The sequence below is a fragment of the Parasteatoda tepidariorum genome, chromosome 5 (genome assembly GCF_982258835.1).
Source record: "Parasteatoda tepidariorum strain Cologne lab strain chromosome 5, Ptep-v5.0, whole genome shotgun sequence".
Taxonomy (NCBI): domain Eukaryota; kingdom Metazoa; phylum Arthropoda; class Arachnida; order Araneae; family Theridiidae; genus Parasteatoda; species Parasteatoda tepidariorum.
Window position 1 is genome coordinate 108,613,945 of NC_141759.1, and position 17,050 is coordinate 108,630,994.

The following is a 17,050-nucleotide window of genomic DNA, read 5'->3' on the forward strand; positions in this document are numbered from 1 at the left end:
AGTTATTATGAAACAAAAACCTGCACTGAAATATTATCTTAAGATAGGATATATTTGAAACGAATTGTGAAAATTGTATGTACAGTGGATTTCTGAATTGATAAAACTTTGTTTTAGAACCAAATCTGAGAAAAAAATAAAAAAAATTTATAATCTAAATTTCACAGAGCATTTCTTTTCCAAAAACATAAAGTAGGGAAAAATAAAAAAGAATGTTTTTTTTTTTTTTTACCTTTTCAATAGTTTTGAAATTGCACACGTCTTGAAGAAATTTAGAGCTTTCCAGTCCATCTTCAACCATCAAAACATAAATGGAGTTTTTCGCTCTCGCACGTCCTTTCGACTGCACGTACGATCGGAACTCAGGAGGCAGATCAAACCGGACGACGACATTACACTGCCTTATGTCCATTCCTTCTTCGAGAACACATGTTGCCACCAAAACATTGCAATCCTCATTTCTAAAGGCACGCACTTTCTTTCTCTGCAGTTTTTCCGACATAGCTGTTTCAGTGAGACCCAAGCTACCGTGGCCCACAATAAAATCGGGTTTTAAAAAGTCGAGATCTGGGTGTGCTGTTTTTATTTCTTTCAACCATTCGCATAAAACGTACGCTGTTATTCGTAGTTTGACAAAAATTATGGACGAAATTTGAACCTTGCTTTTTATCCTCTTCGGTGATTTGAGTAAATGTAGAAAATCATAATCTACTTCGACATTATCCACGGCAGGATTTGAAATTCTTTCACAGTTCCTTGCTGCCACAAATATTTGTAGAAGTCTTTTCAGTTTATCAGGAAGGAACGCCTCACGAATTTCTAATGTGTTCCCATTCAAAATTAAACATTGAGACATCACGTATCCTAAAAATTCATAAACAATTTCTAAACTGTCCTTGTACTTGTCAGAAAAGGGACGTTGTAGTAGCGATTTAATTTCTCGCAAATATATTTCAGCCGCTTTATAAGTACACCAAGGGCCCAACACCTTCAGAGTCTCGCGCAAAGAGTTCAAACACTTTACTGGTTTATCGAAGAAAATGACGTCGAATTCGTCCAACAGCAGCGGGCTCTCGAAAGTCAACTGTGATTCGGAAACGGCCTTATCGTTTTTCAAGTTTGCGGTAACTTTCTCTATCTGGTTCATAAGATTGGCGGCAGTTTCTACGTAGCTGGAAAAATACACAACATACTCGTCGGGATCTGTTCCGTACTTCTGCAGCTCTGCGATGTCGCTGGCAGTCGTGATGCCGCACAACATAGTGGCCTCCAGCTCCTTCAGTCGTTTTTCCAACTGAGTAGGTTTGCACTTTCCATTCAGCAGAGAAGCACTGAGACCAAAAATTCTAGGCAGTTCATCCTGCTTGTCGTGCAAGTACTTCATAGCCTGCCTGTAAGGGTGGTCTTTTTGTGCTCTGTGACACTCGTCAAATATTAGGAGCTGTATTTGCTTGGGAGAAATGAAGGCGTGGTCGAGGATTATCCTGAATATTTCGGCTGTCATCACTAATACTTCGGAGGCGATGAATTCCTTCCGCCAGTCGTCGATACTCCAGCTGTCCACTTGCATTTCACCAAAAAAACCTTTCACCTTCAGATCAGTATGTTTGGATATCACTAATTTCTGCTGATTGACAAGAGGAACTGTAGAAATAAAGTTTTATTTAATTTTATTTTAACCTTTTATATTATAGGAAGGTAATAAATACAATTTTTAAGTTTGAACAGACTGTATATGGGTGCTTAAGGTGAAAATGACAATACCTACACTAGTAATTTTTTTTTATTGTCTTTACCTATTAACAAATAATGTTTCAAAAAGATGATTTTGCATTTTTCTAAAAGAGTTTGTTTATTAGTTAGTACAAGAAAGATTTTCACTCAAGATATAATTAAAAATTTTTTTTTACTAATGAAGTTTTGTATTATTATTAAAAATGACAAAGGCTTTGTATTACCAATTATTAAAAATAAAATTTCTTATCACAAGAAGGTGTCACATGACAAAGTAATATTTCAATAAGAAACTCTTTGTATGATGATCTAGCTGAACTTTCTGTCTGATAATACTTCCTATGGTTGGCAAGTTTTGAAAATTGACAGTTTTATTTGGTTTTGGTGTTAGCAGTTATATTCAAAAATTTGGTGTAGAAAATCATAACCTATTAAATGAGATAAGTTATAAGCAAAAATATTTAAAATTTCAATTTATCCACACTGATAATTTCTTTGGTTATTGAAAATGATATAAAACATTATATGAAAATAAAACTACCTGATTTCTTTAAAAAAAAGATTAAAAAAAAAAAACACCTCAGAATTATCTTGTTTATTACATGTAAAATCAATTTTCATTTCATGGTCATTCTAACTCCTGCTTTTTCAGGAGATTGAAATTATAATTAAAAAAAAGTGTGTCACTGAAGAAATTGTCTTACAGATGTAAAAAGTAATTCGCTTAAAAGTGCACTTAATGCAAATTGTAAAGCATTAAAAGAGCAAAATATTTATTTTACTTATGCGATATCACATTATGTTTATTGTTTACCAGTGGATGCAATATGATTGCATCAATATTTATTTAAAATGCATTACATTCTTTCAGAGCAATTCCAGTCATTTTACCATAAAAAGAAGTTATTGATTGGATAAGAAAAAGTTATTGATTGATTACAAGTTTTTTTTTCTTACATTAGGTGAAGTATAAAATTTAATTTTTCTTTATTAGCAAAAAGGCATTGAATATAAAATTTTATAAAAACAGTCTTAAAACAAAAAAAAGACACATTTTAAGCAAAAAATTTGCATGAAATTGTAACAGAATTTTTAACAACAAAAAATGTCTTTACCTGTAGGAACAAGAAAAAATATTCGTTTCCCTCCTTCTTCAAAAGGTATTCTGACTTCATTTGCATTCTCTCTAATTAATAAGACTGCGATGAATGTCTTTCCAGTTCCTGTACCCAAACAAGCAATCGTATTTTTTCTCATTGCTTCCTCCAATATTTCAATCTAAATACATCCAACAATGTTATTTATGTCATAAAACAACTCATTTTTAAAACATGATAGCAGATTTTGTGCACATGTAGAATCAGTAATCATTATTCAAAGCAAAAAAAGAAGAAGAAAAAGAAATTTATGAAAAGGCAATTAGTATTGCAATATCTAAAGTGTAAATTGAAATTTTGAAACAAAGTTCACAATAAAATTCGAAATAAAAATTACTGTTTCAGCAGGGCAAATTTTAACTCCATTGTTGCATTTTAACCAGCCATAGACATGGCATTTTTTACTTTATATAACACAATGCTCTAATAAGGTAATTTTAAGTTTAACAGTTATTAACTCTCAAAATAATTTTTGAATATAAATTTTTATTTTGTCATACTACCTGATTATATCACAATAATATAAAATATAGAAAAAAAGGTGGGATAAAATTCAAGAAAAAAACAACAACACTTTTAACTGAAACAATATTTAAACAAATTAAGTTTACAATACAATATAAAATGCAGGGTTCATTCTAGACTAAAAAAAGGGCAGGGTGCTAAAAATTGAAAAGGGCACTATACTTTTAAAAAAAAGAGCAAGTTTAAAAAAGAACATTGTATTTTAGAAAAAGGGCAGATATCTTAGCCTTCTTTGCATAGTTAAAATGAATAATTATATATAAGTTTACTTTTATCACTAATCACAATTATAATTATCAAATACACTGGTTATCATAAATTAAGGAAAAATCACAAAAATAGTGATAACTCTTTCAAAAGTAAGCCAAACCGTGCAAAATTTGCATATGTTGTCCACTAAGAGTAGCTGAGTAAAATTGCAATATGCAAATTAGTGGCGCTGCACTCGGCTTACGTCATCTGCCTGGAGCATAAAAGTCCAAGTTTGAGAGAAAGCACACAAATTTTACTGTGATTGCGACATTGAAAATCTGAGATAGCCAATTCGTAATAATGACCTCTAGGCATCATTTGCCTGAAGAACTACGATGGAGAGCCATCGGGAGACTAGAGGCAGGGCAGAGTCAATCAGAAGTGGCCAGATGGCTAACTGTGAGTCCATCTGTGGTCCATAGACTTTGGAGGCAATTTCAAACCACAGATTCGGCATCTAGGAGGTTCAGTCAAGGACGGCCAACTGTTACGACCAGTGCCGATGACCGATATTTGACATTAAGTGCACGCAGGAATAGAACCGCTACTCCGACACATCTTAGATCCTCTCTTGCTGCAGCCACCGGAAGGTTGGTGTCAACGTCAACTGTGCGCAGAAGGCTCCACGAAGGTGGTCTGTATGCGAGACGACCAGCCATTTGCGTGCCGCTCACATCACGCCATAGGAGAGACCGTTTGCAGTGGGCCCGACAACATGTCCACTGGACGTCAGATCAATGGAGGCCTGTTCTCTTTACGGATGAGTCCAGGTTTAGTCTAGAAAGTGACAGTAGACGTTATTTGATATGGAGAGAACCTGGGACCCGTTATCATCCATCAAACATCCGTGAAAGAGATGCATACGGAAGAGGCAGTGTCTGTGTTTGGGGAGGCATATCCTTAGGAGGGCGCACATACCTCCATGTCTTTCCAAGGGGAACCGTGAATGCTCAGGTTTATCGAGACAACATCCTTGATGCTTATGTGTGCCCATATGCCGGGGCAATTGGTGATTGCTTCCTGTTACAGGACGATAATGCAAGACCACACAGAGCTCGCATTGTTGATGATTATCTTCAACAGGAAACAATTACTCGCATGGAGTGGCCAGCTCGATCCCCGGACTTGAATCCTATCGAGCACGTTTGGGATGCTCTAGGGAGGCGTGTATCTGCCATCAATCCGCCCCCTCAGACCCTTGCCACGCTTGCAACTGCTTTACAAGAGCAATGGCTCTCACTTCCTATTGAACTGATAGACCGCATAATTGAAAGCATCACACATCGCTGTTTGTGCTGTATTGCTTCTAGAGGCAATCATATTCCATATTAAAGGTACTTTTTCTATTGCAAACCGATACTTCCAATTTGTTTATTTTATACATGTGCTAATTTCTATACTACTATTAATGTCTGATAATTTCTTTTTATGTTGTTTAATACCTTACTATGTGTTGTATATTGTGGGTAAGTTTCATAAAATTCCATGTGTAATTTCTTGAGTTATCGCGATTTTTGTGAATTTTCCTTAATTTATGATAACCAGTGTACATAACTACAATTTTCTAAGAAAAAAAGGCTACAGTTTGAACTGAAAAATTTAAAAAAAAATTAAAACGAGGTTTTTTTCCTTTATCTTAATATTTCTTAGTTCACTAAAAATATATTTAAAACTTTACACATACCTTTGAAAGACCCGGGGAAACAACTGAAATTTTTCAGATATGTCTTTCTTTCTCGAGTTGATGATTAGAATAAATATTTTCAGATAAAATATGAATATTAATCTTGAAAATAAACTTATTATGTATCTGGCTCTCCCTTATAAACAAATAAAATAAACTGCGTTTTTAAGCTTAACTGTTGAAAACGAAGTTCTGAAGTATATACATAAAAAACAATATTTACAAAAAAAATTGCAAAATAAAATTTATACTTCCAGTCATTTTAAATAAAACATACTGGAAGTTTTATACTTGAATTCAGTCGCAGCAATAATATCAAACTTTAACTTCACATTCATCTTTAACTTATACAGTATATATAAGATCTGATAATTTAGGGGGGCACAACCTTTTTGAGTAAAGGGCCACTTGCACAGCAGGTTGACTAACGAAGGGCCGCACATGTATTTCGACACGTTAATGGCAAATGTAGTAATATTTCTTTTAACATTAGTGTTCTAGTTTTTTTTTTATTAATAAACCTAGTAATATATTTGTTGAAAATTAAAGTCGTTCAATTATTAGAATTCATTTGAAAATAAAAAAAACTTATACTTTTAAAAAAAGAAAAAATGCCATTTTTATCATATTACGCAATACAAAAATTCATTTTAAAGATAAATTCTAATTAAAAAAAACTTCAAAGCTCGCAAAATGAAAGTAAGAAAAAAATTAATATAGAATTAAGTAATATAAATTCAAATTAAATATTTTAATTGAAGAAAACTTATAAGTTTTCTACAAAAACCTAAAATAAAACTTATAGTTCAAAATAAAATTCAATACTTATTTAGTAATGTACTTCATTATTTCATTTTATTAATTCTTAGATTTTTTATATAGTAAACGTTATCTTTTTTTTTAATCGAAAATGATTACTTAAGCAACAAACAGTGGGCAGTTTAAAAATTCACATTTTCCACCACTTTTGAATTTCTCAGGTTGCTGTAATATTGCATTTAAATTAGGGATTTAATGAGCATTTAGCACTTTAGTCAAAAATTCAGTTGGTTAAATGAGTAGTCAAATATTCCTCAGAATATTTTTTTAAAAATTTATTTTTCTAAGTTTTTTTTCTTCTTTTGAATTTGTATAGATATGATAAAAAATAATATAAAATTGTATTTTGACTATATTATAGTATTGTTTATTATAAGAATTATTATATTATAACATAAATTTCTAAAATTTTAAAATCCATGTTTCTGCACATGGCTTGCAAATTTATCTTCTAGAAGACAAAGAGAAAAAAGAAAGTTGGAAAACTAGATTACTTTATTCTGAACCACAAGTTTTTGAATTACTGCTTTTTTTCTTTTGTTTTTTTTTTTTTTTTTAAATTTTTTTCAATCAGACAAATCTATTTCGTAATTTTTGATACTTCTAATTCTGAGAACTGAGAAAGAATTTTTTTTTCTTTTTCATTTTTGCTTTTTTTCTATTCTGCTTCAGAGCATTTCTGTTGACTTAATTCTTTTTTCTTGACTTATTCTGCTGCTTTTATTATAACGCAGCATTTTAACAGAACGTCTCATACTATTAATTTATTATCACTCTTTCCCTGTACTGTAATATAAATAACTGGAAACATAGAAAACTGATTTTCAGTGTTAAAGTTTTGTTTTAGGAACTAAGAACGATTTGCTTTTTCTGTTTTTCTTTTTCATTAACTTTTCTTTTTATAGGCATTTTTATTATGACACAGCATTTTTTTCAATGAACGTTATTAATAAACTTTTCTTTAAAAAAAAAAAAAAAAAAAACAAAGAAAGGAATTCCTTTTTGCGTGTTGTAATAACATCGTAGTTACAAAATCACGTGGAAAAGTATGGCAATTCAAAAAATAAATAAATAATAATAATTACTTAAATTTATGCTGAACTCAGCAAGAATAAAGTTTGTCGAATGTGCGATTTAAAATTCGCATGTCGTAATAAAATTACAGGAATTTTTTATAGTACGTGGGAATGCATAGCAATAACTACAGAAAAAAATAGCTTAAAAGAAGAAAGAATAGCAAAAAAAAGAAGGAAAAAAATTACTTAGATTTAAGATGAAATTGTCACAAATAAATTGCACCAAAAAGCATTTATTGAAATTAATAAAAAATTCAGGATTTTCGAAATCACGCTACAAAGTGGAAATAAGTGTTTAACAAAATAATTTATATTTACGATGAATTCCAATTAAAGAAAGCGCGTTAAACATATGTTTACTATAGAATTTATTAAAATTGAACGTGTCAAAACGCGATGACTCAAAAGTGCGATTAAAATTTTTTATTGTGATCAGTAGCTCTCGTGGGCCGCACTTCAGTAGTAGGCGGGCCGCAAGTTGTGCACCCCTATGATAATTGCAAGGAAAGGGTAAATAAGACTAAAGGAATTTACAGAGCAACAATAAAAAAATAATAGAAAATAAACTTTTTTATAGTTACGAAGTTGTTTAAAAAAATAATACAAATAAATAATCTGTGTGAAATCAAAATAAATCCAAATTAATGTAAGAACATTTTTGAACACAAAAACGCTACCGAAAGCTAGAAACGCTACCGTTGTTTTTTAACACAAAAACGCAATAAACAGTTAAAATATCCAATACATGAGCATCAATTAAAATATCAATTATAGGAAAATAAGATTGTAATAAAGTGTTACAATAAAAATAAATTATGTAAAATAAAAACATTAAAAAAGGCATATTTTTAATATCAAACCACCCTAAAAAGAAACTAACAAATCAAAGTACAAGCAAAATAATAGAGGATAAAATCGCATATTTTAGTCTGCTAAAAAATAAAATAAATTATCCTAAAATATGAAACAAAGATGCAAGACAACGAAAAATAAACGGAGAAATTACTAATAAAAAATAAACAAACTAATAAATAAAAAACTTCTCAAAAACTAAGTCATTCTAAAAAAATTTAATTTAATAAAAATACTACCTAATAATCTGCATTGAATCGAAGTAAAATCGTACTTCATCAGTTCATGAACTTTTGCAAGAAGAAAAGGAGAAAAAAACCCGGAAAAAAATAATAGAAATGCATTTAGTCAAGATTTTCTGTTAAAAAGAACAATTATTATAAATAAGATGGATAGATAGATAAAAAAAGAAGTATAAATTAAGATGTTAAAGAAACAAAATTAATAATAAATAACTAAAAAAAAAATTGCTTTCATGATAAATACTAAATCAGCACAAAAAGTAATACTATATAAAAAAAAAAAAAAAGTAATATATAACTTATCTGAAGTGTAGGAAACTAACGCTCGCACTGTTCAATTTTCTTAGTACCATTGAATGACCATGGAACAGCCTAAGTGACTCTCTATTATAAATCACTGTCACTGTACTAATTATGCCCTGCCTAAAGGCGACGCTCCCTGAGTGCGAGACTTACCACTGATTTTGCCAATTCAGATTTTTTTTATCTGGGTATGGATGCACCTAATAAAGATAGGTGTGGAAAAACTTTTTTTCCTTCTTAATTTTCAATTTCGAAAGGGGAAATGTCGCAAATTACGTTATCAAAAACGTGCAAGTACGTTACAAGTAAAATTACGTTTTTCGGTGACAATTCCATGACTTATCAAGTCTGGCGCGTACGGACCCTGTGATTAAGAGATATAAAATAAAACAATTACAAATTATTATAAAGCAAATAAATAAGTTATTAAAAAAGATTCATTTGTGACCGCAGCACTTTTTATTGTATTTAAATGAACATTTTAAGTTTTAAGAAGAATCGAAATATTCATTATATTCAAAAAAATTCAATTTACAATATTTACGACGCACGATCTTGCAAACGCAGAGTTAGCAAAGCGATAACATTGATATTAAAAATAAATTAATAAATAAATAAAAAGCTGAAAAATATTAAATGAAAAAAGTTTGGTACTTAAATTAATCTATCTAATATTACAATGCATTGTCAAATCATCATGGTATGTGATATAGATCATAGCCGAAATTGCAATAAGCGCAAAAATAAAGACCAATTTCTATAATAACGAGAAAAAAATAATTTAAGTAACAATATAGAAGTGTCATATTTAAATATATGGAAAATGCAACATAGAGTTATTGATTGGCTTGGTAATTGTGATAGTGTCGAATCAAACACCTCATTTGAAAAATATCGTCAAATAAACTAGTTACTATTAAAGAAAGAAAACCATTTCTTAATTTATCAATTTATTTAGTTCTATTTAAAATGGGCGGTCAAATTAAAGCTGCATTGCGATCATTCAGAAAAAGAAAAAAAAATTGCGAATAACACATGTTGTATCTTCAAATAAATTTCCTTTTTTAATATTTTTGAGGAACAAGCATACAGCTATAAATAAATTTAATACTAATAAATAAAGGAAAGTTACGTATTTAAATTTACTGATATAATTACATCACTCGTAATGTCTGTTCAGTTATGAGTAAAAAATTTAGAAAAAATTCTAAATGTAAGAAAACGTTTCCTATTCGAATTAGCTTATTTAGTATCAATTAGGATGAACAGTCGAACAAAATAATAAGTAAGGAAAGAAAGGGAGGGAAAAAAGCGATTAATTGAATTAAGTATGCTTCATCTGCAAATAAATTGTGTGCTTGATTCAACTTTTATGAGGAGCAGTCATACCTTTGCACACACTAGTAATAATATAAATAAACAAATTAATAAAAAGATCCGACTGCTAGGACAAATTCAAATGAAAACGAAAAAAATTTGAAGTTTTATAGCGCTAAACAATATTTTAAAAGAGTAAAAAAAAAAATTTAAAAAAACGGATATGTTTATACTGTTTATACTCCTGGCAGCGTGCCAACGAAGAATGAGAAAAATATTTAAAAAGAAAAAAAACGGAATAAAAATTATTGTATGTTAATATAAATTCTTAAAATAACTTGTAATGAAACATAACTTGAAACTTATTATTGTAAGAATTGTATTGCGTCATTGTAAAAAAAAAGTTTATTTTAAAATTAGAATTTTTTTTTTTTGGATAAAAAAGCTTTTTTATTTCGTAGTTAATTGTCTAAGTCCCTTCACTTTTGAAATCAAAAGTAAAAATTTCTTTCTTCCTTCAAAAGAATAAAGCTGGGCAGAGGGGGGTGGAGGGTCCAGAAGATACATGAGAATGTATCTTTTATCTATATGACCTAGTCTGACCCCTAAAATAAAAATTGTCTACAGGCTTTGTGAACAAGATTTTTTCCTTAAAAAATTCTTTCCAGGAAAACTCTTGCCAGGCCTACTGACCATCACCATAGCGGTATGGTTTCTTAAAATAAGCAATACGTCCATTTCTAAGAAAAAGAAATTTTTCTAAAAAGGGAAAATAGGAACCCACACAGCTGCAGGATGGGTTGCATTCCCTGAGGAACTTCTTGGAAGATCTTTTATTTAAACTACTAACTTCAAGAGGAAATAGTAAAGAGGGGGGGGGGGGCGTTTTGGAATCTCATTTACCCATAGCTTTTGAGCTAGAGGGAAGACAAGTTGATTTCAAGAAAAGTATCACTAAGCGGGGGGGGGGGGACAGGACAAAAAAAAATCCTTTCTTACACGAAGGTGGTATCTTTTTGGAGGGGACAAAACAGGGCGCATTTAATTATATCAGGGCGGGATAAAAGGAGTAAAGGGCAATAGGGCGGATATTTTATATCAAAAGGGCATACGGGGCGGGCCGCCCCGTAAACCCCGCTTAGAATGAACCCTGTAAAATGCAAGCACTTTCATCTAGGTTCAAAGCTTAAATATTCTATTGATTTAGTTTCATAGTTTCCAAAAAGACTTTTTTTTTTATTCACAATTGTAATTATTTAATTGCTTTTAAAAATTGCTCATATAAAAATTTAATTACCTATATATTGTATGAAAAATTATTTAATTTCGGAGGTAAGTTAGTGATGGGCTGAAAATATTAAACACAATAAAAAAGAATAAATTTTAAAAAAAGTTATGGTCACCATATTACGATCACTGGTTACCCATTGGTCAAATGCTTTTTTTTACTCAATTGACTCCATTAAACAACACAACATTTCAAATCATGGGTCGCAAAAACTGTCTCTATAGATGTTTGTCTTCGAATTGGTTTTCGAATCCTGCCTATGTACACGTTTCAAGACATGACTAAATTCTTCAGCATTCATATTTATATTGAAATCAACGTCAAGCCAGTAATTTTACGTTAATAATAAAAAGAATATAGAAATACTTTAAAGCAGGGTTGGCAAGATTTTGCCGCAGGTGGAAAAAACCATGGTAAATACCGGTAAAAACCGTCCTGGCAAAAACAGGTTTTTGCCAAGCAAATTGGCAAAAACCTATATTCTCCTAGATAAGAAGACAAAAACACATTTTTGTACACAATTATTCCTAAAATTGAAATATATACTATGAATATAAATAATTACAGAAAAATTAACAAAATTATTATTAAATCATAATTAAATGATAATGTAATAATATATCATTTTAGTAGTTTAAAACATTATTGATTGGAAAATTTGTGATTATTCTCTTTTTTCCAGTGAAATGAACTTATTTTAAATTAATATAACTATAATTTAAAGCATAAAATATTTATCAACATGTGTAGTTAATTATTGTACAAATAATAATTTTTTATAATAAATAATAATATTATACATATAATAATATTTATTTGTAAAAAAGCATTTATTTTAGGATTCTAAAATGAAAAGAGATCAAAAACTTTCAATTTTTTAAAAATGATTACCCTTATATTAATTATTAATATGTTAAAAATAATTTTTTCATGTAATGTATCAAAATTATTATTCCTTATGATTGATTTAAATTTGTTTCAAGTATTTTGTAATAATATTTAATCAGCAATTTAGATAATTTGGATTTTGCCGGTTTTTACCGGTTTTTACCAGGTTTTTGCCACTGTCCTGGCAAAAACCCCTTTTTGCCGGCAAAAACTCCAACCCTGCTTTAAAGTAATATTATGTAAATACATTAAAAATGCCAGCGAGTGAAAAGAAAAAGAATAACAGCAGGGGTCGCCATAGCAACACATGCACACTGTTTACTATTAGTCTTAAACACAGTTGAAAAGTGTGTGGCCGCCATCAAATCCAAACTAAGACCCATTTTTTGCCCATAGGTAATAAATGGATAAAAGAAATAAATAAAAGCATAAAATATTATTAATATTTTTTTTTTAAAAGTCTAAAACTTCAAAACAGAAAAATATTGTTAGAATTATTATTATTGATAGCAAATGAATTTTGTCATTTAAAAGGCACATTGCTAAGAATTATTTCATTTTTTTAAGTATCAGAATAACATAGAATATCTACACAGTTTCTGTCTTTCACATGAACAGCTGCCACCACTCCATAAAAAAACAGGCCTACCTGATATTCACGAGCAAGGAATGATTCTGAGTCATTTCGTTCTTCGGTGGTGCGTAGTTTCTTATTAGCATGATCTGGATCTTCGTTAGTTGCCATCGCTATATTTTAATGGCGCAACTGAAAATGGTCCTGCAATAGATCATTTTTTAAAAAACTTTTATTTATTTTGTAAATATCTAACAACATTTTCAAAAATAATTCAAGTTTTAAAATTTTGTTTTCACACTTCAGTAACTATTACAAGGAAAAATCAAACCCATATAACATATGAATAATTTTTTTTTTCAAACAAGACTTTTGTACAATGGACAGAAACAATTGCACAGTGGTAGATGGGAGTTTTTCTACAAACAGGCTAAAAGAATGTAAATGAATGAAATGAGTAATACATGAAATGAGTAAGTTATTCCTTAAATATAAAGTCTAAAGATGTCTTTATTATATTATTTCAAAGGTTTCATACATTATTTAAAATAAAAATTTTTTAAATTTAATTTTAATTGGTTGAAATCCTTTACTTGCATTTAGAAAACAAAACCAGGTAGAAAAATCATCAAATTTACTAAATACCAATTTTTAAAAGAATCTCGCACAGATCGTAGAACCAACTGTCAAACCAAATACATGACATAATAAGCCTATAATTTGTCAATAGTATGAATTCTTCTTGACATTCACTTGGACCCACGGTGGTGACAAGGTAGAACTATTTCTTGTCCCCAGAAATAAGGGTTTGCAGCAACAAAATTAAATTTTGGAGCACCTTAAATCTTTTGGAAATTTTTTTTCTTCTGATATATTAAAAATGATTGAAAAAATATCCTTTTATAATGATTCAGAAAAAATATTTTTATAAACCAAAATATTTTTCAAATTGTATTTCCTATTAGAAACAGCTTTAAAGAATAACCCCATCAAAAAAAACTTTGTTTCTGCCTTACTAAACCACTGGATGCAGATGAGTTTCTCTTATTCCTTATATTAAAGTTGTACATTGAAAAATTATAAATTTATATATTATACTATTTTCCACTAAGAATTCAAAAATGTCTCTTATTATATAAAAAAAAGGTCAATTAACTTTTTTACAGTTTAGAAACTAATAAAAACAAGAGAAAAATCTTATATATTAGGAAAAAAGGATCACCCACCCCCACAAGCTGGTTATGGGGAGCTCTAAGGGGAGCCCCACTCTGAAAAAGCCACTGGAGAGAAAGAGGTAAGTTTTCAGACCGAAGTGATGTATGCATGCTAATGCAAACGTAGGAACATTCGCCGTTAGTTACCTACTTGCTCCGCCAGTGCTTGTTAGAGGGAACATTATATTCTTATACATTATAATTAAATTCCAAAATATTATAATTATACAACGTAAAATAATTATCTCTTTATTTTTCAAACTTTTTTAAGAATTCACTTATTTATTTAAACAGCACATGAAGAAAACAGTCACAAAAATATTTATTCTATTTACAAAACTAAGCATTTATTTTAATTAATACAATAAATGATTCTTATAATTATTATCAATAGATATAAAAATAAATAAAAGTATAAATAAGTCAAACAATTTTATAATTTAGAATAATACAGCAGTAGCACACATTATATAATCTTGTCTCGTGAATGTAGAGGCTAAAAAATTTCTTTTGAAAAGAGATAAGACGTAAAAAGTTAGGTATACTTATTAAAATAAAAATTTTATTCACTAAGAGGATTAAAGCATCAATCACTAAAACTCACTTTAAAAAAATTATGATTTTAGATTAAAATTAGAATATAATTTCAGTGTTTTCATTACAGAGCGAGAACGCGAGAATCTCGCATATTTTTTCCTTCTCTCACAATAAGAAATGATAAACGCGAGAAGTTCGCGCACTCTATTAATCAATTTCAAAATGCGCGAATTTTGGAAAAAATTTCGTCTTTTGCCATTTTTAATAAAATCTGTTTCACTTTTCTTCCTTGATATTTCATTATTTTGAACATCGGTCCTAGTTATGTAGCTTCCCTATTTACCAGTATTGTTCAGAACCGGTGCGAACAGCAGAACCCCTTTCTCTGCAGCCACGTGTTCACCGTAGGTTAGATTTATTCATGAAGACGTTTACATTTTTTGTGCATGAAAGTAAGATGGACAAATACCTTGTTAAGGCAGCATCTTCTACTCCGTAGCGGACAAATGAAAATGAAACTAATGTCTGAAGAAACGGTCAAATCGAAACAAATACGGATATTTTTCAGTCAAATAAATGTAATAGCTGATGAAAAAGTAGATATTGAACATTTTCCAAGTAGCAGCAAATGATGCAGCAAAAATATTCAATTAGAAGATGTTAAAAATGTATTATAATTAAAGAAATAATTTTTTCCCAAGTCTACTCATGTTTTTTTAATTTTTAGAAATCTCACTTAACTTTTTGAAACCTCACCCTGTTTTCGAGAAAGGGTGAGAAATTCTCTCCCATTTTTTTTTCTGTAATGAAAACACTGATAATATACATTTCTCTAGAAAAGATTTCTCTGCAAGAACTGGTATAATAAAAACAAGGGAAATTCCCTTTATGTAAAGCTTAATAGATCCATTGAAGGTAAGAAGAATATTCATTTTAATCTTTCATTTATAATAGGTTTAAAAACTTTATAATTATTTAATTTCTTTCAAAGAACTGTTTATTTCACATACTTACCTACAAGTGTTACCATTAACAAACGGCTAACACAAACCGAAACTTATGAGACAACATTTTACTCGTACGTTTAGTGTTGCCAAGCAACATTTTAGTGTTGCCAGACTGTGAAATTAACAAATACTACAACTTTCTTGGACTCTTGAAACTCTTGGTAGGGTTGTGAAAATATTTTCCAAAGTTTTAGTGACATTTGAATGAAGCAGAAATAAGTAGCCTAAGTGAATTTTGTTTTCTCTTATAAACATTAATGAGTAAATAGCCGTGCTGAACAGGAAAGAAGATAATCTATCGAAACACGTAAATTTTTAGTATTTTTATTACTTTTCTTATTGTATTTTAAGAGGACGACATACCACAGGAGAAACTTTTCTTCTCTAAATCTCTTCCACATCCGTTAGTAATTTAAAATCAAGCGAAAGTCAGTTCAGACTAATCTAGGGAAAGCCATGAAGTTTCAATGGCTAAAAAAAATTTCAAAGTATCAAATTGCAAACAAATTATGGAAGAGAACTTCTCCATTGCATAATCCTAAGTTATCTTCTGATTTTAATTTGGATATTTTAAGTTTTTTTTTGGTATTTTAAATTTCAATACTGTATTAAATTCCCTAGTTTTGTCTGAACTCACATTTTCTGTATTTTAAATTAGTTTTTTTGTGACGAAAAGTTTCTCCCGTGGTATGACATCGTCTTCACTAAATTAATTTATCTACATTTTTCTTGTTGTCATTTTCCTTCAATTTTTTATTGAATACTTATTGTTTGAATTTATAATTATGCCAAAATTTTACATTCTTCCGTTTGGTTCTCTTACTATTTGTCTCATCAAAACTCTCGAGATAAAACTATGTTTGTTAACTAAGCATTTAAATTGTTAATTTGAATTTTAGAGACTCAGTGTAAAAGTGGCTAAAATTTTAGTAAGCGTGTTAACCAGGGCCGGATTAACCTATAGGCGCACTAGGCACGTGCCTAGGGCTTACGAAATTCAGGGGCCTATGAAAAACTTGGGAGAAAAAAATTTGTTGACAAAAATAATTTAAATTATTTTTGTCAACAACACTTGTTGTTTTTAAAGCTAAATAGCTTTAAAAACAACAAGTGTATTTTGCACAAAATTATGAAGATACAAATAAAAATATAATTATTTTGCAGAATCTTATGATCTAATATATTACTTTTTTGCGATTTTTGGATTCAACGAAATCTTGCATTATGCTGTTGAATTCCAAACTACGCAAAATGTCTTATTCAATAGACATAAGTGCGAGCGATGCCAAACGATCTTGATTCATTGTTGAACCCAAATAATTTTTTATCAATTTTAATCTGGAGAACATAGCATATATTTTGAAAAGAGGGGAGGAGTGGGAGAAGGAGGGGATGACCCAAAAACGGCTATGCCTAGGGCCTACGAAAGGTATAATCCGGCTCTGGCGTTAACGTATCTTATTTAGTCTTGTTTGTTCTGCAGATATTTTCCTTTTTGAAATTCTAAAACTTTTTAGTCTTAAATTATATTGTAATATTTATTCATGAGATGTATCAATGAAAAAACAATTGACTTCTTCT

At 29.8% G+C, this 17,050-nt stretch overlaps 2 protein-coding genes across 9 annotated transcripts in view; one reads left to right on the top strand and one right to left on the bottom strand.

Moving 5' to 3' along the window:
- LOC107445069 (endoribonuclease Dicer) overlaps positions 1-15,612 on the bottom strand; it is a 42,537-nt gene extending 26,925 nt beyond the window's left edge. For 2 of the 7 annotated variants that reach the window (XM_071185472.2, XM_016059389.4), the window contains exons 1-4: positions 15,477-15,612; positions 12,787-12,915; positions 2,850-3,012; positions 233-1,644 (exon numbers count right to left, since the gene is read on the bottom strand). In XM_071185472.2, the coding sequence (XP_071041573.2) occupies positions 233-1,644; positions 2,850-3,012; positions 12,787-12,882 (1,671 nt within the window). In that variant the 5' untranslated portion in view covers positions 12,883-12,915; positions 15,477-15,612. The other 5 variants (XM_087164753.1, XM_043050648.3, XM_043050649.3 and 2 more) reach the window with 5 other exon arrangements.
- LOC107445070 (regulation of nuclear pre-mRNA domain-containing protein 1B) overlaps positions 15,554-17,050 on the top strand; it is a 28,790-nt gene continuing 27,293 nt past the window's right edge. Inside the window, exon 1 of one of the 2 annotated variants that reach the window (XM_016059391.4) lies at positions 15,554-15,776. The gene's annotated coding sequence lies outside the window, so the exon portion shown is untranslated. The remainder of the gene's footprint in view (positions 15,777-17,050) is intronic. The other variant, XM_087164754.1, reaches the window with a different exon arrangement.